The sequence below is a fragment of the Clinocottus analis genome, unplaced genomic scaffold (assembly GCF_023055335.1).
Source record: "Clinocottus analis isolate CAN_PGR_092001 unplaced genomic scaffold, fCliAna1.0.p SCAF_15, whole genome shotgun sequence".
Lineage (NCBI taxonomy): Eukaryota > Metazoa > Chordata > Actinopteri > Perciformes > Cottidae > Clinocottus > Clinocottus analis.
In genome coordinates this window covers 14,487,127-14,513,555 of record NW_027175876.1, presented here as the reverse complement: position 1 = coordinate 14,513,555, position 26,429 = coordinate 14,487,127, and the positions used below count along the sequence as shown (strand labels likewise).

Below are 26,429 nucleotides of genomic sequence, written 5' to 3'. Positions count from 1 at the left end.
CCCTTTAAGTAAACACTCAACATAATTGTCAGGCTACGTCTTTAATGCACTAGACATTTATGTAGCAGTTGTAAACCATATCTATCCGCTCTGTACAAAATCAAACAATATCGGTGATGAAAACCAGTGCCATACTGGTGGTTGATGCTGGTCCCGTTTGAGGTTATGGTTGGGTGTATGGTATGCAGACCTGCAGGGAATCCCATGACGCTGAATATCCGGTCCAGCTGGTCGTGATGAAATGGATTACTGGTTTTGATGTCTTCCTGGCGACAATGGAAGATGGGCTCGGATGTGAGCAGCTCCGCAAAGATGCAGCCAATTGCCCAAATATCTGTTGCATGTAGACACACACACACAAGCTCATGGGCTCTTTTACCATTTCATTAGCGGCATGCACAAGAGATCAGAGCAGATGATTTCTGATATTAAGTGTAAATACATTTTTCTACTGTTTCACTGCAACATTATTTTTTACTATTTCCTCCCCTGGTTTTTGCTAGTAAGCAAAATGAGAAAAATATTTCAGGGCATTAGGTTTTGGACATAAAATGATACACTGTAATTGGATTGGACATCAATTAATCTAATATGTAATAAGGGAACCGCTGCCCATTTTCCGAAACTCATATATATCATTCCTTTGGTCTAAAACATCCCAAAACATGAACAACTCTCTCCCAAATCCCAAAACTAAAGTACTAAAACTCAAATAAGTGATGTTATTAAGTATCAGAAGTGGAGCTCCTCCAAAGATTATGAATTGGAAGCCAAAATTATTTACAAAATAATTTGCATTGTCTTAAACGTATTTAACAGTTACACCTACTCTACACTTTTGAGCCACAAGAGGGAGCAGAGCCTGAATGTTCTGATAATCATAGTTAATTTGTCCCATTTCATAAGTAGTAGAGAACATGTGTATATATTTTCAATAATACGCGCAATAAACAAAGTTGTGATTTGTGTAATGTATACATAAGGCCTGTTGTGACTTGGATTTTTTATAGATCTGGGAATAAATATTTGTGGTCAACACTATTCTATTGTAGTGTTCTTAGTCTGAACATCTAGATTTAAAGTTAATAAAAAACAATGAAATAAACACAAAATCACTCCCATTCATTTTCTATTGAGCAGCACCGGACTGTACTCTTGTTGACATTTACAAGTATGAGGATTACGTCTCTGGTTTCAGGCTTTAGGAGCGAGTAGTAGTAGTAGTTCACAGATATTGACTGAAACTTTCCTCGATGGTGGACACGTTGGCATTCTTCTTTCTTAAAAGCTAATCATTCTGGAAAAGAGTTAGACGATAAAGATCAACACTACTCTCATACCTGAAGGCAGTGACGATGTTCTCGTCTAACTCTTAAAAGCAAAGACGCGTTCTGTTGTGGAAAACGTGGGACAATTCGTTTTTATATCTGACCGCACGGTCAGATATAAAAAGATGTGTGTGTTTAATAATTACACACACGCACATACGCGGTGTTGTCTCGTGTTCCAGGAATGATAAATATAGACGTGTAGACACACCTGTTAAGTACTGATGGAGGCCATAGATCACATCGGCTTGACACAAAGGAATGTGTGTTCCTATTGACGCTGTGAGACCTGGGGGGACACGCGCTGCAACCCTTCTTGTGGTGCTGATAAGACAGCAACCTCAAACGGATCTTTCTCATTTTTCTCTTTGTCCCGAACTCACCGATAGCTTTGGTGTAGTGCCGGGCCCCCAGTAGCAGCTCGGGGGCCCTGTACCAGAACGTCACCACCACAGGGTCGAGGTCCGCTAGCGGCTTGAGGGGGGAGTTGAAGAGTCTGGCGAAACCCATGTCGGCTGTGGGAGGAAAGCAAGGAGAAGGCGGAGGGTGTTAGCGATAATGGAGAATTGGCAGGGGGGGGCCATGAGCCCAGATACTGACCTGCTGATACTGAATCACTTAAGAGAGCACGAATACCATCAAAGCATGAAAACCGTGACAGTTTAAGCTGAAAGCAAGAAATGTAGTTAAATAAACAGCCTATTTTTCTTCCCCTTCTTTGCTTGACCCGAGCTGTCTGTCATTCTCCGAACCCCGCACCTGCCCACCCTTCTCTTTAATTTAAGCAATAAAATGCACTTGATAAATGGCTTTCATTCTTTGATCCTAAATATGAGTCCTTTGCTTGCAGCCGTTTTGATGAATACAAGCCTTGTTTTTAGGAATGTGTACTTGTCTACCAGGAAGTCACATCTCAAAACTCACAGCTGTAAGAATCATGTTAAGCGTAACTTTTGCCATCTTTTTTTACTCTTCTTTTTTATTAATGTGAAAAATAATAAAGCCAGTATTCCAGTAACAACACATCCTAATCGTGCAGCAGCTAAAAGCTTAAGAGCCTATAATAGCACTGAAACAATACCTTAGTACTTCCACAGTGTGCGCGATTTGTATAAATAGACACTCTTTGCGTTGCAGCATTACCCTTCAACAGTCCCCTGGCCAGCTGGCTTACGCAACAGCACTGATCTGAGCTCCCTGCGAGCCAAGAGGTTAAACACTGTAGCCACACGATACTCAAGCAGGTCAGCAGCCTCACTGGATCCATTGACACTAGATCTCTAACTGGCAGGACTTCACTAAATTTGAGCAGTTCACGGAAATGTTGCTTACCGATTTTAACTCTTCCTCGCTCAGGACCTTCTCCCATCACCAGGATGTTTGCTGGTTTCTGCAGCAGAGAAGGTAACTATTAGATATTGGTGCAGAACACGAACCGTTGTGGCGCTCGCTCACATTCACACGTTGTCACACTTCTGTGCAGCGGCTTGAAGCGGCTTCCCCCTGGCGGCTACCAAAGTACACAGAGGAGGTTGGAACAAACAAAAGTATGCATGTGGGAGTAAAAGCCGACGAAACACATACAGTACAGATGGTTCAAACAGTTTAGAAAGTCCAATGCCTATCTGCCCACATGCTCCAAACAAACAGGGGGCTGAATGCTAATTGCTGCAGCTGACTGAAGGTCTGCATCCCGTAGTAGTTTTGTGGTGGCAGAGAGAACCAAATCCAACAATTTGACTCGCTGGCGTGCGATTTAGCATTTATGTATTTGTTGCATTTTGTTGCACAAGTCAGGAAAGGCAATGTTCAAGTGAAGTCTAATGTTGCCTCACACGCAAGAAAAGTCTGTCCCACACAGTGAGGCATCGGCCTTATTGTGTGCTGGAGTCAGAGCAGTAATCGGTGTTGGCCAATACAAAAAAACACCCTCTAGGTATTAGGATGGAAGAAGTTGCGACTGGCGCATTCTTAAATTTAACCAAACTCCAGGCGGCTCTACGTTTCAGCATGTGCATGTCCTGCACACACAACGCACCATTTACAATGCTTTGACTGCAAAAATGCTTCACCGTGTGCACCGGCTAGTCGATAGCTTTGTTGGTTAGTGGTGAGGCGCTGAGCTGGCAGCAAACTATGCAGTTGATTTTGCACGAGACAATTGTTTTATATATTACCGCAATAAAGAAATAATAAATGAGTGTCAGCTTTAGCGCCCACCAGAGAATGCTTGTGTTGTGTGTTTGTGTGGGTGGGACGTATCAAACAAACACATAGCTTGCTGCGCATTGAATCATAGGGAATGTTTTTAATTCTAAGGCTGTCGAAGACGCAGTATCTCCTCGCCCGTGGGAGAGTTGACGGACCGAACGTGAACCCTCTGGCTCGGCCAACTTCACATCTGTCTGGCAAACACGTCCCGTTGCCATGGCAATTATGAGGTCTATTATGAGGTCTATTATTTATGCCCGCGACACGACACGAACGGCAAACACAAAGACAGGCGACTCTTGAGAGGCCCGAGGAGTTCCTCTTTCATATTCTAAACAGGCCGAACTGAATTAATGCCCACATCGGCTGTTTGAAAAAAAAGAAAGTTACTCAGCAAAAGGGTTGGTTAGTGCCTCTTCAAAATGACCATGCAGCATGACAGCCAAGGAAGGGAAGCAATTTATTGTTATTGTTATTGCTGCTTTTTACTTGGAAATATGCACCAAATTGTGTTTCACACCCCAAAGTTGAGTCTTCCTTTTGAATTTATCAAGCAAAAATCAATCGGTTCCAGTTGGTTTAATAAATGGTTCAGGAGCCAAGGGGGAACAAACTCCATCTCCCTGAGGAATGCTCAATCCTCAGGGACATGGCCTGCTTTTACATTTTTGGTCCCACAAAACAGGGCAAGTCCAGGAGCCACAGGTGCACTTAAAAAACAGTTTGGTGCAAGTTGATGAACAGGCAGACGGACCAGAAGCGACCGCTGGTCCACTTGAGTGAACCCATGTGGCAGCAGTGCACTCGTTGCTTTTTGTCATGCTGCGTCTCCTGCACGGCTTTCTATACCCGTCCGAAAAGATTACACCGACGTGCTGCCCCTGTTTAAGATAAATACATAAAGACAACAACAAATTGTTGTTTGAAAGGCTTGCTCCGGTTTTAAAACGTTCACGTGCCTTAAACATGCATTCTCTCTAATGTCTATCAGGGGTTGACTCCTCTAGTTGTCTAGATTTCTATGAGAAAATGACTCTACTTCTCTCTTGATTTATTACCTCAGTAAACATTGTTAACATGAATCAATGGTCTCAATCTCTAGTTTTAAGTCTTCTTCAATACAGCATGATGTTCATTTGATAAATCATGGTCCATACTAGAGACGTGTACGGCGTCTCCGTGTCACTCCTCCTCAATCCAAATATGGTTCCATTCACTGATTGCAAAAAAAAACAAGACGGCAATGCCCAAAATGACAAAATTGAGGCTTTGTTCTTGGTTCAAACCAACTCTAAAAAAAAAATGTCTTTACCTTTTTTTTGATCCTGTCTGTCATTGTGTCTATGTTGTGTCTATTGTTATGATGTGAATTGTTATGAGTTAGTGTGACCGTGACGCAAATTACACCTAAAAAGGCAACAAGGTATCATTGTTTTCCTCATTCTGGTCCAAGTCTTTAACGACATCCACTAAAGATTCTTTAATTAAAAGCGATGGACTTAAATGCCCTAATAACCCTGGGTATTTTTCTTTCGTACAGTTCTTCCTGTCTAAGAAGAGACATACAGTTAAAACGACGGTTGGTAGACATGACAGTAATTTTACTTCAAATAACATTCTCTCTCCATACAAATTTAATAAAAACAATAATGGCACAAGGCCTAAAAAGTATAATGCTCATTGTTCCTTCGAATCAGCAGAGACGGGTTAACTGCATTCTGAACATCCAAACTGTACTGATGCATCATCACAGTGTTGTTGTTGAGCACAGACCATCAGCCCTGATAACAGTAGCATTAGCATCAGTCGTCGTAGTTGTCGCCCCTTCCCCCTTCCCGGCAGAGAGGTGTTGGTACAGTCCGCAGAAAAGCTTTCTGTTTTGGCCTGCAGAGCTGCTAAGTCAGCATCTTGACTCAGCGAGCCTTGCAGGGCGGTGGGCTTGGCACACTCGCTAAAGGCTGTTACATAAGTGCCGTGGGGGTTGGTGGGGATGGAGAGGAAAAAGTGGAAGAGTGGCGGGGCTAGTGGGGGGATGGGAGAGCTATGCAGTGGTGCAATGCAAAGCACATGCTTGGTAGTAGCGCAGAGCGAGCTGCACACCAACACTAACACACGGTTACATAACAGCAGGAGCGGTGAAGCCACGGGAGGATGAGCTGGTTGGGGCACCTCTCGCCACAGCTCAAATCGACGGCAGCAGATTACAGTTTTTGGCTTCATGCTCCTCCTCTTCCATGTATTAACTATGTAACTCAAGGCCAGATGTTTGGCTCTCATGTATAAACTGAAATGTAAGCAACACAAGGCCTTATGGGAATTTTCCATAAAGCAGAAGCGTACTCGCTAAGAATGTCAATTTGATAACACTCTTTCACCCACAGAGAGAGAGCTGACATAGAGCCAGGCACCTGCACAGAGATAATTATCCGACCGACGCAGAATTTAGAGCTCCCAGAATTTAGGGAGCTCTTTGGACACAATGGCAGGAAGTCCTGGCAGTGAGACAGCTAAATAACGGCACCAACAGATATGTCAAATCAGAGTCAAATAAGAGTCTGACAATAAAGAATTCCATCTGCATGCAATGTAAATAGTTATTAAAAGGAAGAGTTGGTGCTCAAATAAGATGTGTTGTGACCTTAAGGGAGCAAAACAACCGCACTGCTCCTCTGGGAGAGTTTATGTTGTTATGAAGGAGAGGGGGCTTCCCACTCGTAATACTATGCAGCACTGAGACGCTATTAACTTGGCAGCTATTAACTTGGCAGTTAAGGGGGCATTTCACCCTTTGAGGGTGTTTTGAGAGTTACAAGGTGAGGTTGTTGTTCTTTCGTGCAGTATTTGTACAATCATGAAACAAAATGACGAGGAATTGAATTGTCGATTCCACATTTTTTTGCAACATTATCGTTGAAAATAAAAATGCTCCAAACACCATTTTCAGTGACCGCATGTGTCCGTGTTTTCATGTCAGGATGTTGACCCTTTGACAGTGTGTTTCCAGTTCATGACAGTGAATTGGAAAGTTTTGGTCACCTAAAAGTTGACTAGTTCCGAATCCAGCAAAAGCAAAGAGTCAGCACATTATTATTTAAGACATTGCCATTTCAGCTCAACAATAGCCTTCTTGGGGCCGCTGTACAGACACAGCTTTTAATGTGTGAAAGCCCGCTGCCTCATCCTGCAGGTTTATGTAATGTAATGTTCAGTCACCAAACGATCACCGAGGATTGTCAGGGATTACATAAGAGTGGACAACCTCAATTAAAGAAGATAGAGCTCCCATAGATGAACCTGAATCGTGTGGTAGTTTTTGACATGAAAAAAGTGTGTTCTGAGAAATCAACCATCGTCTCATCTACATTTCAGTCGGACCGTGTCAGCTCAAGTCTTTCATTCTCCCATGAGAATTATCTGGAAATAGCCTCCCTCCGAATCATCTGACATCAAAAGCACTGAGCGTGGTAATCAAATTAAAGTTTTGCCACATAATCTGATGTGTTTGGTTGATATACTTTTTCCTCCGCAAGCAGAGGCACAAATGTTCCTTGCTGGGAGTGACAGATGCGGGGAGAGATAAGAGCAAGGGAGACGCACAGACGCACGCACGTACACACGCAACAACACACACACACACACACACACACACACACACACACACGCAACAACACACACACACACACACATACAGATGGGCTGTGGGAGTTTTACAGCACACAGTCAGATATGAGAGAGAATGGAAATTGCTCCAACTCTATTTCCTTTTGAATCTCACATGAGACAGATCTGATGGTTCTGTAGCATGAACCCACGCTAGTTTAGTTTTGGCCAGGCCCACATTTATATAAAAGGATACATGATAACTCCGCTGATTTTACACATTAATGTCTGTTTTCAGGAGTTGGGTTACTGGATGTGTGAACAAGTAGATCAAAGCCTTTTCGTGTCTCAAGAGGTTGCTGACTCAAGTGTCCGGACATTTATTAGACTTCTCACAGCTACTTCAGCTCCTGGCGACATTAGCTGTTATGAGCACAACGCACCTGAGTAATGCTTTTAGCTGCTACTAGCTTAACACATCTGAATCATGCTTTTAGCCGCGACTAGCATAACACGCCTGACTAATGCTATTAGCTGATACTAGCTTAACACACCTGAATCATGCTTTTAGCCATGACTAGCCACGACCATTTTCGGAATAAATGAACAAAAAACATAAAAGGAAAACAAGCCACATGTTTCTATTGATATTATTGACCCGATAAGAGTGTTGATTGCCTTTGAGCATGAATTCGGCGTTTGTTCAAACTTACCTGGCAATTAAACGATTCTGATTCTGAAATCAGTAGTGGACTAGAATAGCTTGCGGCATGGAGTGCGGGGCTGATCAGAGTGTCTTTCTATATTTTCAGTGTTGTCAGTAAACTATTCTTAAAAACTAGGCCTGGCCAAAGTTGAAAAAAATTAACTAATAATGGCATGATTTTTCTGCGATTAATCGCAATTAATCGCATTATGCGCCAAATTCAATAATGAAGTAAAACTAGTGTATTGCACGCTTTTATTTTAAAGTAATGTTATCAGAACATTATAACAGGCACTCTGGAGCAAAAGCAAGTTAACATACATAGTTTATAAATTTGTTTTCTTTTTTTTTCTGAGCAGGTACTGTTCAGTAATAAGGGTGCTTGTGAGGGACAAACAACTCCTTCTTTTGTCCATGTTCAGTCTGTTGCTTACCTTAAAGATGTATGTTAAAGACCAGCAATTGATTCACAATGTATACAATAGCAATAAGTGCTTTTAATGTTTTTAGTTCAGTCCAGTTTTTCTTACTCAGTGAGAAAAGTCCAGTCTGTGTTGGCTTGAAAAAGTGCACTGAATAATGGTTAAATGAGGTGGAGATGTGAAGGACAGCTGACAGGTATCAGCGGCTGCTTTGTGCGATTAATGTTCAATCCGGGGACGCTGAGCTTGCAGCGCAAAGCTTCCGGTAGACTGACCGCCTGTGAAGCTTTGTGAGGCAACTTAGCGACTCGTGGCAGCTGAGAACAGAAACTACAGAACAATACGTGCTTTCACGACAGGCTCAAGTCGGCAAATCGTCCGGTGAAGCTACGGAAGCGCGCACCAAGATTAGGGTGATTAATCTGGTGAATTAATTAGGGTGATTAAAGATTAGCCTTCAACGTAAAAGCTCCCTCCCCCCAAAAAATGCAGTTAAGGCGTTATCAAATAATTAACGCCGTTAATTGATTGAAAAGTTAACGCAATATTAATGCGTTAACTTGCACAGCCCTATTAAAAAACCTATGCACGCCTGGATCTCCTGTGTCCAAGTGCGCAACATCATCATTATCATGCTTTATTCAGTTAAACAAATCCTTGGAATATTTCAAAGTACAAGATGAACCTCCCAAAATAAAAATTAAGAAAAAAATTAACGCATTTGAGCTAAACTAGCGTATGAGCTAATTCGAAATGAGCATGCGAACCGACTTGCCCCAACCTGTCCTGTCTCACAATACCCTCGTTCCTCAAGAGGTGGAAGTGATTCACTGTAGCATCCAGTCCATCCTCAGTCCATTGTGAGAGTACGAAGAAGTAGAGGTGCTCCGAGAGCTTATCAATCGCTGCAAGTTTGCTTATTGGATTAAATATAAAGTGGCATTAACGGAAAAACAACTCTTATTTTCGTTTCTTCCTCAAGTAGACCACTTCCCACTTCGAGTGTCACAAAAAAAGTACATGAACTGTACAGCTCAATAAACACAGCGACAATTAATGAAACATATGTAAAGATTATGAGATGGCAGCTTTATGCCTCAGAGTTTCAGCAGTGAAATTTAATATCTAATACTGCTGTTAGTAGTCATAGTTTTAACTGATGATTGTACATCTGGATTGTATAGTGTGATGTCTTGAGAGGACGGGATCGTGAGGTGAGGCGTGGGTACACAAATCAAGACGACCGGCCCGCCTGCACTGCTGAGTGGGAATTGTAGTTTTTTTACACTGAATGTCATGCTGGTTGTATTCCCTGCTGCAACCACCGGGAAGGATTGTACTAATGTATTAATCACCATTCCTCTTATGACATCACATTAGATAGTAGTAGAGGGAAATGCTGCCCCCTTTTTCTTTTGAACATGTGGCCATATATTAAACATTGCACTTTTACTGTACATCAGTGGTGGTCCGTGGTGTTACGCCCAGAAATCCTGTTTAGTTTTTGTGTTTACTGTCTGTTTCTGTTGTGTTGGCTGTCACTCACTTTATTTCTTGTTTCAGACTCCTCCCTCCTCATGTGCTATCCTCATGTGTGATTGTAAGCCCCGCCTTCATTGTTTCCACCTGTGTCTCATTCCCCTGTGTATTTAGTCTGCGTCTACCCTCTCTCCTGGGCGAGATTGTCTTTTGATGTCGTCCTGTGAGGTTTGCCAGAGTAAACCTTGTTTTTGCAACAAACTACCTTGTCTCTTGTGCCTGCTTTTAGGTCCTGCCTACCGTGGTCCTGTTTTCCCAACACGTGATGTTGGCCATTAGGCCAACTGTGATTTCCCCCCGACCCTGTGAGGCCATTTAGCTCACGAGCTAACAGCGAGTTATGCAGATCTGCTTTCCAGTTTCCACCACGCGTGTCACAAGCAGGGTGAGATGCTTGCCAGTAGTGTTACACAGAGTCCACAAGGAATAGTCTCCAGCTAAAGAGTTTTCTTCTTCTCTGTGAATTAAAGTGTCCTTCTACAAGCTAAAGAAGCGCAACCAACTTGACTAGGTGCATACAGCGCCACCTAAAGTACCAGAGTGTGTGGTGCAGTGTCTATTGCGCTGTCTGTGAGTAGGACAGAACCAGATCGCAAGATAGCAGGTGTTACCGTGTTTAACTGGCGGAGAGAGAGAAAGGAGAGAGACAGAGGTGAGATGTGATTGGTCAAAGAGCGTTAAGAAGCGCGTGTCAAACTGGCCAGCGAGCTGGCTACAGAAACAGAAAGCAAGGCAGCAGGAGCACAGACGGGAGACAGGTGCTGCTTAATGAGAAAATAAGCTAATAAGGAAAAAATATATGTGTGTGTAAATATGTGTGTGTGATTAAAAGTGATAGCCATTTTATGATGTAATTGTTTTTCACAAATACACTACATGTATAATTTTTCCCTATTAGCTTATTTTGTCATTAGCTCTTGTCTTGAGCCTTCAGCCTGCAAAGCAGTTTAAGGCTTTTGCAAATTAAACTACACAGGGATTGTAGGTTGTGGTTGATTGTCATGGACTTCAACAAATCAGATCTTTGGTTTGACAAGCTGGGCATGTTCTTTTACGTACCAGGCCTGCGATATGGCGTGGACGTATATCATTGGTCAGTGCTCCGGCGTGATAATTAACATGCGATGTGATTGGTCAGTGGGGCACCGTGACTTCTATCTACCAGAAAACCAGCTAGCTGAACTCAGTAAGAAGGAAGAAGTAATGCTGTCTTCACTTCACACCAAATGCGACACTTTTCGCATTGCGTCTACCGTGTCAGTTGTGTGACAAAATAAGGGTGTTCACACCAAACGCAGCATAAATAATCGCACCGCCACAAAGGGACTGTGGCTTATCTCCGTCACTTCTCTCTGTAAAAATAGCTATTTTTTCAGCTATAAACTATGGAAGAAATAACCACAAGTTCTGGTTTATACTTGTTGTGGAAGTCACAAAAACATTGGAAGATCAAACGCCCTCGTGTTTGGGTTCATAACACCATCCGTAGCCGCACACAGCTCTGTAAATTCCACAAACATTGGAACATCAAACTCACGCGTTTTTGTCGCCAGAGTTTAGGAATTTCAACTTGCGCGTATTTGCGCCGTGTCCAACGCTCCGTTCGACCCGCGGCAAACTCGTTGTTCGTGCTGCCTCAAACATGTCTGGTCGCGTCTGTGCATTGATTTTGCATGTAATCTTGTTGCGCGATAAAATCGGATGGCGTTTGGTGTGAACACAGCATAAATTGTTGAAACATATGTCAGAGAAGCAATTTAATTTTTATAGTTTTGCTTGGTGGATTTTTTTTTTAATACTCTATGGCTGAAGGAGGAGTAGACTTGGTGGCGGATTTATTGGCAAAGCCTTTCTCATATAGGACGTTTCAGGAAAGGTAGCTTCAATCTAGAACCAAAACGCTACCTTGGCGGTGGATTAACTGATGATTTGCTTGTGTGCTGATGACGCCTTTCGCACTGAAATGTGCTGAGAGAAAGACGTCTACGTAAGTTTTTGTACATGCGCAGTCGTATTTAATCATACACTTTTTTCCCCCAGTCCACCTGTGGTGCGGACTATACGGCACTCATTGAAGGCTGAGGTCTGAAACCCACGGCACAACACTAATGTATTGTAATTATTTTTGCCTGTTAGCTTATTTCGTCATTGCACAGCTGCATTGCATTGCACCTGGTTGACAGCATTTTTATATAATCACATATCACCTGCCTTCCTCTATGAAAGAGTAGCCTGGTTTGAATACATGAAACAGTATTCTAAAGTGTCTGGACGTGTGATTGGTTACAGGGCCCACGTGACCATTAATATGCGCTGTGATTGGTCAGTGAAGCTTGCATCTTAAACCGAAAATAGAATCTCAGGATTTACTGATGACCACTTTCTCACTCAGGGTTATGTGCTTCTGGTGAGTGAAATGCTGATTATGTTACTGTTTTTTACATTTGCAGTCTTTAATCACAAACAAGCCACAGCGCTGTAGTTGCTGCTTGTGCTTCTCCCCGTGGCCTCTCCAACCTTGAGGCTAGAGCATAGAACTTTGAGATTAGAGCATAAAACCCTGAGATCAGAGCATAGGACCCTGAGGTCAGAGCATGGAACCCTGTGATCAGATTTTTAATCTTAATTTGGGAACTAGCTGATGCTCAATCTCATCATCTTCTTCAAAGCCACTGTCAGACTCAGATTTTTCATGAATGTGAATGCGCACGCACACGGCAGTAATGCACCTTTTGTTGGATGCCATCCACGAAGAAGAAGAAGAAGAAGACCCTCGACAATTTCACAATGGTACACTCCTAAACCCTCAAGGGCTTCGCAGGAGCGCGCCTCAAAGTCTGTGAGTCCATAAGGGTGGAGATTGGGATTGGGCCTTCTTCTTCTTCTAGAAATTAGAAGCTATCTTGACTATGAAGCTTAAGGCTGAGTAACAGATTAGCTGGTGGTGATATATGTGGTGAGTGGACGCTTCAAGCACACATTTAGAGGAGACAACGAGGAGGACGTAACTGTGCTGTTGACGGGCGGGCGCTGCACCCCGATCAGCTGTTAAACTGCACAGCAGGCCTGACAAAATCCAAAATTATTCACAGAAAATGACCCGAGGCCAATGAGTCTGAGTTTGAAAAAATTGTTTCATTTTTCTTTTGATAAAAAATGAAAACGGGTGCCACAGACCCGAACACAACCCAAGGGTTAATAAACTTATATCTTTTAAAACTGTTAAATTGGTTACACAAGAGAATTTTACCACATCAAAGCACCATAGATTTTCTAGTGTGATGACACCATATGTGGCTGCTATAAGACAAACGTAAGTGTGCCCCTGACGTTAACAATGTCCCTTTCGTAAGCGGCTCCGGGACGGAGTGCAGTGTGTGCTAAGGCTGGTGGGTCTGTGAAGGTAAATTGGAGTAGTGTAGTTAATATAGCAACTCACCAGATCCCGGTGGAGTACCCAGTTGGTGTGGAGGTAATGGATCCCATCCAGAATCTGATACAGAAGAGACTTCACCATCCCTCGGGGCAGCTGCATGGGCTTCTTGTTGGCCTTAGAGGCGCGGTGGAACTTGATAATGTGCTACGAGAGCAGTGAAGCATGTCAGTTCTGACCGTGTGGCAACAACATTCACAAGGAAACAGCTTCTGCCGACCTTGGTAGGGCCTGGTAAATAAGGCAAACTCGTTTATGATTTATGCTCACAGCAATTCTAATGTTCAATAATAATTATAATGTTTTTTTGTTTTAAAATAAAAAATTTCAAAGCTGCACAGGCACACTCACCCATAGGTCGTGCTCGGCATAGTCGAAGAGAAGCCAAACCTTCCGGTCGCTGTGGGACAGGAACACCTTCTGCAAGGCGATAACATTCGGGTGTTTCAGTTCTCGTAACAGCTGAAAGACACAACAAACGCGTTTTGAACGTGTGCACTTGCATTATTATGTTACATTATCTTCACATCAGAAGACCAAAAAAATGGTCTTAAAATTAAAATGATGTCGGTTATCACTGTTATTTACTCACCCATATTGCATAAATGGACATGCACCTTCCTACCTACATAAGAACTTATCACTCCCCAAACCTTCACCCGCACCCTCAGATTTACAAACCGCTCGCTCCTCCGGGTCCCCCTCCAGCTCCACAACATGGGCAACTGGGTCTTTTGCTTGGCAGTGCTTATGGACAGTGACCATGTAAGGGCAACACAGCCACTGGACTCTTAAGACTGGCCTAAAAACCTTTTTATCCACAAAGGAGTTTTTGAATTTGTCAGCCTTTTTTTTTTTTATTGTAGTTTGTTTGAACTATGTTTAAATCTATGCCATTCTGAAATTAGTGTGTTACAAATAAAATGCATTATAATAATTATAATTATTATTAATATTAATCAAAACAAAACTGTCTTGACATTTATCTTGTTTCAGAATTGACAGAAGCGACAAAATCCCCTATACTTAAAATTATATATACATATACATATATATACATATATATACATATATATATATACATATATATATATACATATACATATATATATATATATACATATATATATACATATATACATATATACATATATATGCATATATATATATATATATACACACATACATATATATACATATACATATATATATATATACACATATATATATACATATATATATACACATATATATATTGTATATATATATATCCTGTATATATATACAGGATATATATACTGTATATATATTGTATATATATATATATATATATTTTATATATATATATAGCTTTTTGTCCAATAAACTTACAAACATTTCTCAAAGCATATTTACATGGGTAGACAGCCTGGGTAGACAACCTGGCAGTGACTTTGTTCATACGTTTCATCCAGTTCTATTCACATGTGCTGTTCGCTGACCGACCTAAAACACCATCTATAATCAATCGTGCCCTTTAGACAGGCCTGTGTGTCCGCAGGGGGGTTTCAGTTAGATGGCCACAACGGAAACGCGGTGAATGCCGTCCCATTGAATGAATTATTCACCTACACAGGCTGTCTCACTGTACGACACCCACAGTGTGGTACCACGTCCGCTGGGACTCCCACGTCTTTGTTCTTCTTAGCTTTTTTATTCCACTTTTTTCACATTTGAACTAGTTGACTGACTTGGGTCTATGCTAATTTATTTGTAACTGAGTAACAAGTTATAAGTAAGTAAGAAATGTTGTCTTATCAAATAGCGCTGTGACTCGAGGATTCTCGCACACGCTTAAAGAGTAACTAAAGCTGTGTCAATAACTTATGATCTTTGAACTAAATCAGCAGCCTTGCAGAGAAAAGCCCACGATTTTCAGAGAATTCTTTGACCTGAGTGGCAAGCAGGCTGCGTCACATACCCAATTTATCACGTAAATCATCTTTGGAGTGTCTAGACAAGTGGTGTTGCAAAATGTTTCTGCTTTGGAGCGCCATTCAACTTTAATTGTAACACCCGGAGGCATTTATGTGCTCAATGCGTTATCCGTTTTTTTCCGAAATGCCAGAGGGCATGCAAACAAAGTGTTTTGTGAAAAGGCCAACGAGTATCGGCCTTCGTACAATCTCTGTCAAGAAAGGAGTCAGGTATGAAATGTATCATAATGAAACCATTTATTTCATTTATTTGAAACGTTTCAATTGTCTTGGAAACAGGAGTTTGGTTATTTTTGGTTTGAGAGGAAGGGGTGGAGAAAACCGGGGTCTCCTTGTACTGGTCCATTTAAAATAAAGATTAAGCATGACATTTAACTTTAGCCTTTGTTGTTATTTGATAACCGTGAAGAAATAAGTGTACAATGTGTCTTCGGGTGGTGCAAAAAATAAATAAACGTTGAAACACTGCATTATATTTCACATTTGAATATAATGGCAAGTGGGACAACTGAGGTCAATAATACAAGATTTGTATGTAGGTGATTTAAGCTTTGGATGTGGAAATGAAATTTGTGTTTCATCACAACCTAATCCACAGACTATAATGGGGCATTGTGATAATAAGCCCGGGGCTTAGGGCTACACCTCTAGTTCTATGACACCACTTTCAACCCTGAGACGTCCATCCATTTTCCGAACCGGGTCGCGGGGCGCTGGAGCCGATCCCAGCAGTCAATGGCCGAATGCAGGGTACCCTGAGACATATTATTATTATTATTTATTTACTGAACTGATAAGCTGGCTTCCTGTTTCAATAAAGTGATATTCAGTGTCATCGCATCGTCACAAAGCCATTATCTTGAACTGCTTATACTGTTCAGGGTCCCAAGGTTGTGGTGTCTTTGCGAAGTCACAGCACCCTTTGATCGCAAAACTCTAATCAGTTCATCCTTCAGTCCATATGGACATTTCAACCAAAGTTAAAGAAATTCCTCTTTCCTGAGATTCACGCGTTTACAAGATTGGACAGGACATACTGACAGTCAACGGCATGCACGCATAATTAAAAGTGTATGATATCTTCATCCTCTGAACATCGAGAAACTATTTTAAAAAGCACAATCAATGAGCCACGTTGTTGCACTGAGTGACATGTTTCTTTATTACCTTGGGCTGCAATTAAAACAGCTATCTGCTGAGCGTTTTCTTGACTGATGGATAAATGATTTTGTCAATCCAATGTCTGAAAACCGTGGAGATAAAACTAAAAGGTTGCAATAAAACAAAAGGCCATTGCTATTCCCCGGAGCCCAAAGTGACGACCTCAAATGTCCAACAGTTCAAAAAAAAAAAAAAACCTGGCCAGGGACAGCGGATGGAAATTAGCCTCTCTGGCTAATCCTGGCTCACTTAAAGTTTTACTGTTGACCAGTGTGTAATGTCCCTCTAAAATAAACAAATAAAATGAATAAAACGAAAAGGATGTTTTCGAAAGATGAAGATGACTCTTCATCTTTCAAGAAAACAAAACAGTTGCCAATTAAGGCTGAATTATACTTCTGCAACTCCAACTCTGGCTGGCCACGCGGTCGGATTGACGGACTCGTTCTGATTTTTAGTTCCCCTGCATTTTCCATACGCCAGAACAGCAGGTGGCGCAACGACCGTTTAAGAGTCGACCTGCACACCGACGTTCACGATACATCCCTCCAAGAATTCCCCTCCATCTGCGTGTCCTTATACTCCGCCAGACAGGTTTTATAAATGCTCATATTTGTGGACCTCTATAGCCAAACGTTCTATTGTTCGTGTTTCTGCTATGGCTTTTAAAAACAGCGGTATTATGCTATGAAACCGTAAATGAGAGACTCAGAAAGGATGTGGTTAGCGGACCAATCACAGCCTTCTGGGCTGCGTACGGCTCGCGTAGCTTTGACGGATAGTCAGAAATTTGGGGTGACGCACGCAAGCACGCAAAATGGCTGATTTGACCACGCAAGTCGGCCATGCGTGTCTTGCGTGCTTGCGTCTCTGCGTAAAACCCCAGTATAAATCAGCCTTTAGTCACCTTTGTCGACTCCCCTGACGGTAAACCCGAGTGCGCTAAAAAATGTGGGTGAGATTTTGGATGCTGGTCTTAACTTCCAAATGCACCAATATGTCAGAGACGAACCTTTTGTCATCTTAAGATGCTTCCTATCATGGTTGGATTTTGAAAAACTGGTTTGTGCATGTATTTCTAGTAAACTGGATTATTGTAACGCACTTTTTTGGAGTAGGTGTTAAATAAACCTGCTTCAGTTTATTGACAAAGCTAAGGACACCATTTTTTCTACATTTAAATTTCTCTTTGCAACTTCCCGGTAAAACGAACAATAGATTTTTAAAACACTAGTTGTTGTTTCTAAATCTATGAATGACTTCGCTCCACCCCACATTGTTGACATGCTCACTAAATACACACCCTGACTGGACAGATCATGCCTTATATCATCAAGTCAAGGTATTGTTATTGGTAAAGGAGCACATCCTCCAGCTGGGCTACTGAGGTGCTTTTCCCTCTGAATTTGGTTTGGCTGACGTGCTACTGTTCTGCCTTGATCACATCGCGTTCCCTTATATTGGTTTAAGGATCCACAGACAGGTGGTGCGGTATAATATGTGTTTATTGTCTTGGTGCCGTGGCACAACATGATATGGTACCTTGATGCTCACCTTTACTCCAATACCGCTTGAACCAGGACAGTGTATGTGAATGAGGTCAAAACCTTGTGCCCTTTCCAGTGACTGTTCTAATTACATATCTAGAGAACAGAACAGCACCACCCAGTATACATATCTAGTACTAATGTGCTCCATTTGGCTCCTACAGTTATTATTACCAATTATAATACGGGTTGATCAAATCAAGCATTCTGATTGGTTGTGAGTCAGCAACCACTTTATTCTTGTCTCCCTTTTCCCTTTTCCCGTTTCCCCTCCACAATAAAAGCCCTAGCTGTTTACGTCCACACTGTAATAGCTTACACATGTTTTGTATAAACTTTGATATTTTGGGGGGAGTGACTTTCGATGAGAATGTCAGTGGCGAATAATGCGTTTGTGGTCCCCGTTCCTGCTGTACAGTCACACGTTAATGCGGCTTACAATCAGAAGAGCAGACTAGTTAATGCTCAGAGAGACTAGTTAACTCTCTGAGAGCGGACTAATTAGCAGGGAGCAAGCGCGTAAAACAGGAAACAAATGCGAGGAACGAAAAAGGTTTGATCACAAAATATTTATAATTTCCAGTGAAAGATAATCACCGTCGGCAATTTCCCGACGTGAGGCAAGGTCTTTAAAAATCATGGGGAGGGGGGGGGGGAATAATGGAGAAAAGACGGACAGAAGCAGCGAGAGCAGTTATTTTCATCGATGGCTGAATGTCATTTTCCACCCTGCTTTCAACCGGCCAGGTAGTCAGTTTTATAGTCCCGTATATGCGTCCCGTATGCGTTTGGTGTTTCTATGCAACAGCAAACACATATGGGACTATTTTCTCTGCGCTACTGAAATGTGATACACAACTTTTGGTGTCTACAACTATGTTGGGTTGAAAGGCAGCTTACTAATATTGTTTACAATGTCGCTGGTAACCGTATTATAAAAGCAATAAGGTACTCGAGGCAGTACTGTATCTACAATAATGTACTGTTCAAGGGTACCCTTGAACAGTAGAGGCAGTACTGTATTGTACTGGCAGTACTTTATTGAATAATACAGTATTGAATAATACAGTACTGCCTCTCGAACCTTATTGCTTAATTAATAGGCATATGGTGCCTTTAGGTTCTTCACGGTTCTACTCTCTGGAATTCTCGATGAACTAAGGTCTACAACAACAGTGTCTTCTTTTATTAGCTGAAGAATGACAAATCTGTTTCTCTAAAGCTCTAAGTTATGTAATGTAATGTATTTTTTTGTGTTTTCCTATTCCTCTTGTATTGTAATAATGTCTTGACAAGCCAACTGCAGCTGAGGACAAACAACCACCACGTTTGCTATATTCATGGCGCTCGGTTGCGTAACTCTGGAAATCGGTGGTGGTTCCATATTGTAATGACCTAACTTTAAAGTAGAAAGTTCTTTTGAAGTTCCCTGCCTCTTGTCTCCCATGTTTGTGTGACATCCTGTCTTCATGGTCTTTCCTCCTTTATTTCTATGGAGCACCTTTGTTTATCATGTCTAGTCCTGTTCCCATAATTTCAGTATTTCCTGTTTTATTTTGTATATATAAACGGCTCCTTCAAAGCTAATAGATACACAACGATTTGTATTTCAACTGATTAAACACAAAAGAAAACATTAATATTTTTTGTATTATCTTCCATATATAAATACTACACACTGGTCCTTTAGGCCATCTGATGCAATACTGGATGTAAAACATGTACTTACTCAGCAGCAAATAAACACATTTTCACGAGGACTGACACCGTTAATGTTGAATGTTTGCAAGCTGCTGGTATAATATCAACTAATAAATCCTGGGAAAGCGCCACTGCAAGCACTACTCACACGTCTGTAATCCAGCCTGAGCCACGGAAAAGCTTGGTGCCCTGTAGGAAAATGTTTCATGTGCAGAACATCTTGTGACTCACTTTAATGTGCTATTAGGTAAAGGCCAGCTATTGCAGGATTGAGGGCAGACCTCTCTGGACATCTTCACAATATTGACCTGTTTTTTGAGCAAGAGGCAAGAGCAGCAACATGGCAGGGAGGGGAAAAAAAAGAGGCTTGTTTGTTCCTCTTCTGAGTAAAATAGGTCATGTGCAAAGGGCCGAGAAAGGGAAAGCAGTCACTGGACAGGGTCCAAATATTGGAAGCTAAGCCGGACATCCAGCAAAGAGGATTTCAGTCAAGGCTTGGAGTCGATTTGACACCCCTTCTGATGTAATCTGAGAGCCGAACCCAAAGAGGCATCTTAGTAGAAAACCAACTTGGCCGTTACATAGTAGCAGTTGGAGCACGTCTCCATTCCCACAACTTTCTCTCTTTGATGTTTTTTTTGCTGTTACTATCCAAAATGTTTTTTATAATCTTATGGTTAAGTGTATCTGTCGTCTGCAAAAATGTTTCTCTTATTTAAGTCGATGTAGCTGTTTCATCTGTTGCTCTAACAATCAGTGTCTCGGATCCCATCAGCTATCGACAAGGCTTGACTTTCCCTTTTTTGCGCTAGTCAATTGTTTACTGTCTGATTAGCAACTTGAGACCGGACAATGAAGCTGGAGTGGAGAGACAATGTCTATTACCAGCTTGTTTCATGTTTCAAAGCCAATGTATTATTTTTAAAAGCGAATAAAAAGCAAAGGTGTTGTCAGACGAAAGCCGGTGGGTCCGCACAAATTGGGCTACTTCTGATTAAGTTAAGCTGGGATGGGAGTGGAAAACTATGTTGGGATGGGAAGAAAATTAGGCTGCTTTGTTAACATTGGACAACTTTTGTCAACATTTGGTGGAATCATTTGAAATATTGTGAAAGGAATTTCATGGTCAAAGTCCAGTTAACTTCATTGTGTTCACTCACTCATTATTTATACATTTTGTTTGAGAAAATATTTGATTCATACGAGTTGTCGTTGTTGGGGTTAACTTATGAGGAACTACTTATCTTGACGTCATCGCCATTGGAATTTGTGTATTTCGTTTGTTTTTTGTATCCTTTATTCTTGGTTATTTCATGCAGATTTGCAGCTTCATCTGGTGTGTTTTCTATTGTAATGGTTTTTCATGAGAAGGTCATTATTTTGGCTGTCTTTTATTAAATTAGGTGGGTTTAAGTTGTGATTAGGGCTGAAAATGTGATCTGGCAACACTGGATCAGCCTCCCACCAACCTGAGACGAATGCCACACCTAAACACCTGTTGTCCAGCTTCTGCCACTTAAGGTAGTAGTAGGAGAACAAATACACATGTGACAATTTTTTTTAAAGGACAGAAAATGGCCAATTCCTGGATCCAGGATTACAATTTCAACAAAGAGATGACAGCAAATGATCAATATGTATACAATGTTGATATTTATTTAATATCCTTTATAATGTCTGGAGTTTTGGAACATTTTACCAGTCAGTTTAGTTGAATTTAAAGGATCTTTGTTGAACTTTAATAAGGAGAGGTTATGACTAGTTCACTGCTTATGGCTGATAATGATTCGCACACATTCGGTGTGGCATTATTTCCATAGGCTTCTGCAATGTCACAAGATTTTTTTTCATCCAGCGTTTCATTAATTTCTCACAAAAATCTTGCCTTGATGATGGTAGTCTGACCACTGCGCAAAGACTTCTCCAGCACATCCGAGAGATTCTCAATGGGGTTATGGTCTGGACTCCACGTTAAAATGATGTCTCATGCTCCCTGAACCACTCTTTCACAATTTGAGCCCAATGAATCCTGGCATTGTCATCTTGGAATATGCCCGTGCCATCAGGGAAGAAAAAAATCAATTGATGGAATAATCTGGTCATTGCTGAACCTATATAAACAATTTAATAACTGGAGTGGTTTGCAAAATTTTACAAAACATGTAAAATATGTCTGAAAGTTTCATCCTCCCTGTGTCAGTTTGGACTATTTCATCTAACCACTCATGTTTAAATGTTAGGCTGACCTTTTTCTGGGGCATCTGCTTTGCCTTTCTTTTCGCCATGGTAGCCTATAAATGCTGGAGCAGGGCCTGCCAAGAGTAGCCTAAACAGCGCCGGCCCGAGCTGATGTGGCGCTCTATACTAGGCCAGTTTAACTCCGGGCGCCCGGACGACAGCGGGGTTGGGGGCAGCTAACAGAGGCAGAGCGCGAGCAGAGGTACAGAGAAAAAGACTTGACATGTCACATCAAAAATCTTCTATTGTGCAGATGGCTCACTCCTATCTCAGAAACACTGGCGCAAAAAAACTTTTTTTTGTGCAATCTGAAAAATGTGCACGATCTGATTAATCTATTGCCACTTCGACTGTCCTGCGGCCGTGCACACGCGCAGCTTAGAGGGACCACTGCCCCTGGACTAGGCTGTGCAACTTTATGGGCAACGTGGTTCAGAGATCCATGAGCTCAGAAGCACACCACCCATAGTTACATGTATTTTACTGCAACAACAGTTGTAGCAGATTTGCTAGTGCATACTGCATCTACTGTACATTTGAGCAGGTTTTTGTTTGTTGTTGGCAAACAATGGCTGAAAAACAATAACCTGACAGCGATTCTTAGAAACTAGATGTTCAAGCTTCTCCACCTACACCCTCTGCAAATACAATGCAAATGTGGTGAGGAAGAATGGCTGATGCTGGCCAGAAACGCAGGTTGTCTTTATGCAGACCGGGGGAGAAAAAAAAAAAGTTGGCTCTCAAAGCAGGTCTTCAAATTTATATATTTCTACCTCTGTAAGCACCGTTCAGCCAATTCCTTTTCTTGCAGGAGATTATTACTACTGAGGGAGTGATTGCACACCAAAAACAAAATGATTCGTACCGTATGTGCCCACATGGCAGAAAGGAAGAAAGGGAATAATTTATGAGGCTGGGGATAATTGGCCACACAAAAGCCATTGTGACCGACAGGGAAAACAAGACTCATTTCATGGGAGTAATGAATCCATGAACAAGGTTTCAATTCAGTGAGGTCAAAATTAATGGAGTGAACAGATGTGAGAGGAGCAGGTGGGTGAATAGGCTTTCCCCAATAATAATGAAAACCTAGGATAACAATTTCCTATTCATGTCTTTCAACAGAATCATATTGTGTTAAAACAATGGCAGTGGTTAAGTGAGGACTTTTAAATTCTTTTCCATAGTTTTGGCATTATTGGTACCATCCATCCATCCATTTTCCACCACTTATCCGGTGTCGGGTAGTGGTGGCAGCACACCGACCCAGGCTTCCTCTCACCCGCAACATTTTCCAGCTCATTCTGGGGGACCCCGAGACGTTCCCAGGCCAGCCGGGAGATATAATCCCTCCAGTGTGTCCTGGGTCTTCCCCGGGGCCTCTTCCTAGGATGGCAGGATGTTCAAGCGGACAATGTGCCTTTTTGGCAGCACATATCGGCGTGAAAAGCTCTTCAAAATCAAAGTAGAGGTCCAAACTTACTGATGAACATCTTTAAGCCATACTCGGGGTCTCAACTGCTTCATCCCTTAAGCCAAATATGGCTCAATTGTGCGAGAGGAAGCACTGCCAGGTCTCTGGCAGCAAGGAGTAGGCAAGAGAAGTTCTGAAGAACAGTTAACGTTCGGAAGAACCGTTCTGAACTGTTATTAATGAAGATTCGATCAGTTATACTTTTTTTGGAATACTTGAATCCCTTTTTTGTGGAATACTTGATGCTGCTCGCCTCACCCAGACTCTACCTCCAGCTGCACCCAGGTAAATTTGAGACCTGTTCTAAACAGTAAAATGCATCTTATTTAGAATGTGCATTCCTTCAGTCCGCTGCATAAAGTATGTATTGTTGCCAACTGACATAGGAATATATTCGATTAGTTAAATGTAGCCATACTATAACACTGCATTTCTCTTTTTACAACTACCAACAGTCATGCCTTCCAGGACCTCTCTCTATCTATACATATACACATTCCTCCTGGACAATACATTAAGGTCCTCCTTAATGTCTTGTCACATACTATAAATACCTTCTTGGACCTTAAGCAAGTTGCTGCAGTTCCCTCCCAAACAAAGACAGCAGCCTCAAACAGTAGAATCTGCCTCAAAAACTAGTGGCACATGAGTGGAGTCTTAGGTATTAAACTCAGAGGTGCAGCTTGCGGCACCTGTCGCGGCACCTGCCTTGAAACCGAAAGTGTTGACACGTGCCCCCGGAAGTGCCTCTATGAGGCGTCGGTGCCACAATTTGAGCAGAGGAATTAGAAAATGTGGGATCTTTATTCAATGAAATCGGATAGAAACTGAATCCCCGTTTTCTGAGGCAACCCTGCAACGATTTCAAAAGTCATTGCTTTTGTACTGGTTTCTCCACCGTAATTGATGCTGCTCTCTCGCTCAATGATGAACGTTCTTTACGGTGTCAGACCGACACACCTTGTTGTTTAAAGGGGACCTGTGTTGATTTGCCCTTATGCTTGTGCACAAGGAGCAAGAGACCCTGGCCATTTCATGCTGCAAAACAAAACAAAACACATTTCAAACAAATCAACTTCCTGCACCCTCCACCTCAATTTTACTGCATGTGGCATGTGTCACAAACTAGGCTGCATTGCCATGACAAAAGGAAAGAATACACAGAGAAGTGAGTGGTTTGACAATGAGTATGGTTTACTTACTTGCAAATGAAAGACAAACCCAATAGTGGCACACAAACCCAATCTGGCATCTCGGGGGGAGAGAGAGAGCTCAGACCTGAGGGCCTCTTAAATGCATGGCCGCTAATGAGCCAAAGGCGTCCCCACTCTGACGACCAACTCTGCCCCACCCACCTGCACACCTGCAGGGACATCGGCCAGTGGCATAGAGGGTCGTCACACATGCCAGTTGTTGAACTGCGAAGTTTGCTAAACTAAGAGGATTTGGGAGGGAGATTTCTTTGTCCTGCTGGGCAAGAAATCCCTTTTTTCTTTTCTTTCCAATTTCTGGTGGTTGTGGATATTCAGGAGAGACAAGCAAGGTGAAGCGTGCGTTGCTGGGTAATAATTATGGGAGGGACTAGCTCCCACCTGTCGTCCTCATCTTTATGCAGTGTAGGTGAGGAATACAGGTACATGTGATTGCATGTCTGGTACATGGTTTTGGAGGTGTTTACTGTTAAGGCCCATGATGGCATCCACATTCTGAAATGTGCCCTTAAAGGGGAACAGATTTGAAGAATTCCAATACACTCGTGCCTCGATGTAACGCGGTTCACCTTTTGCGGACTCACTGTTTCGCATATTTTTTTTTTGTTGCTTTTTTTTACAGCGTACAGTATGAACGCGCATTGCGTTCTGCGCCCTCATTAAGCTAAGGGAATGTATTGTACACTCTTGTCAATCAATCTCCTCTGTGCAGTGTCTCTTGTACATTACAGAATACGTCCGGATAAAAAAAATTGTTAAACATGTTCAGGCTTATTTTTTAAATCCGCAAATCTTTGAGTGTTTAAATAAGAGAGAAATGTGAGAAAATGTTAATGCCTGTCTGAGAAAAGTATTTAAAGATGTGTGTTTAGGGTGTTTTACGGCTTTAAAACATGTATAATAATGGTAAAAAAAAAAATGCTGACTACTTCTTGGATTTCGTCTATCGCAGGTTATTTTTGGAACGTATCACCCGCGATAAACGAGGGACCACTGTATATTATTTCCATGGCCTGGGAAAGTTCTAACAATATTTGAGAACATGAGATAACTCACTCTAGAAGCCCGAAACCAGAGCGTTTTGAGACTGGAGGGAGTTTTTTAATCAAGTAATTCATGCATCCATATGTTTGTTCTTGTCATAAGTACTAAAACAATACATTTTTTGTCTTTATTTGTTGTTTCGTGTTCATCACTCATGGCATATGACAGAATACGTTCATCAAAATCGGTAAAGGAAGCGTGTGGATTGGATTGGAGAGAGCGAGAAGACAGGAAAGCTAACCAAGCAAGGATCTGAGGCTACTTCATCACCCAGCATGCTGCTGGCCGGTTGCAGAAAAACAGGACGGATAGAAGCAGTGGGAGGTCAGTGAGTGTCGAGCCCACGTCGTTCACCCCGGATCAAGCTGCACTTGGCGGGCAGACAGAGGGACAGAGCGCGGGACTCCGGTGGGATTACGGTGGAACGAGAGGAGTCTTGTGTTTTCATCAATGATGCTCAATGCTTAAACGCAATCAAAGTTGATGGACAATGTTTTTTTTTCCTCATGAATATTTTATGTGAAGATGTCGGCCATGTTATCTGCACAGAGAATTGTTTTGGTTGCTGCCATTTACATTCCTTATGATGCAAAACATTATACGTCTGTCGTTTCTTTTCACACTCATTCTCATTCTCAGAACTTGTTGCAGCTAGAGTTTAAAACATATGTACGAGATGCATTCTTAAAGTATGTGTTCGGGGACTTCCTAGATTGTATTTCAGTGTGTTTTCAAACATGCCGTTTGCATTCTTTCTTTTTCTTTATTGCAGTGATGTTTTGGTCTCAACGCCCAATGAATAGATTAGCGTCGACCACGGAGACACTTTCCCTATGCA

General features: G+C 41.9%; 1 protein-coding gene across 1 annotated transcript in view; it reads right to left on the bottom strand.

Annotated features, from left to right (window-relative positions):
- The window catches only part of cdk19 (cyclin dependent kinase 19), a 63,988-nt gene that overhangs the window by 10,678 nt on the left and 26,881 nt on the right, over nucleotides 1-26,429 (bottom strand). Inside the window, exons 3-7 of the mRNA XM_068577435.1 lie at nucleotides 13,591-13,701; nucleotides 13,246-13,386; nucleotides 2,661-2,718; nucleotides 1,712-1,843; nucleotides 191-334 (exon numbers count right to left, since the gene is read on the bottom strand). Of these exons, the coding sequence (XP_068433536.1) occupies nucleotides 191-334; nucleotides 1,712-1,843; nucleotides 2,661-2,718; nucleotides 13,246-13,386; nucleotides 13,591-13,701 (586 nt within the window). The remainder of the gene's footprint in view (nucleotides 1-190; nucleotides 335-1,711; nucleotides 1,844-2,660; nucleotides 2,719-13,245; nucleotides 13,387-13,590; nucleotides 13,702-26,429) is intronic.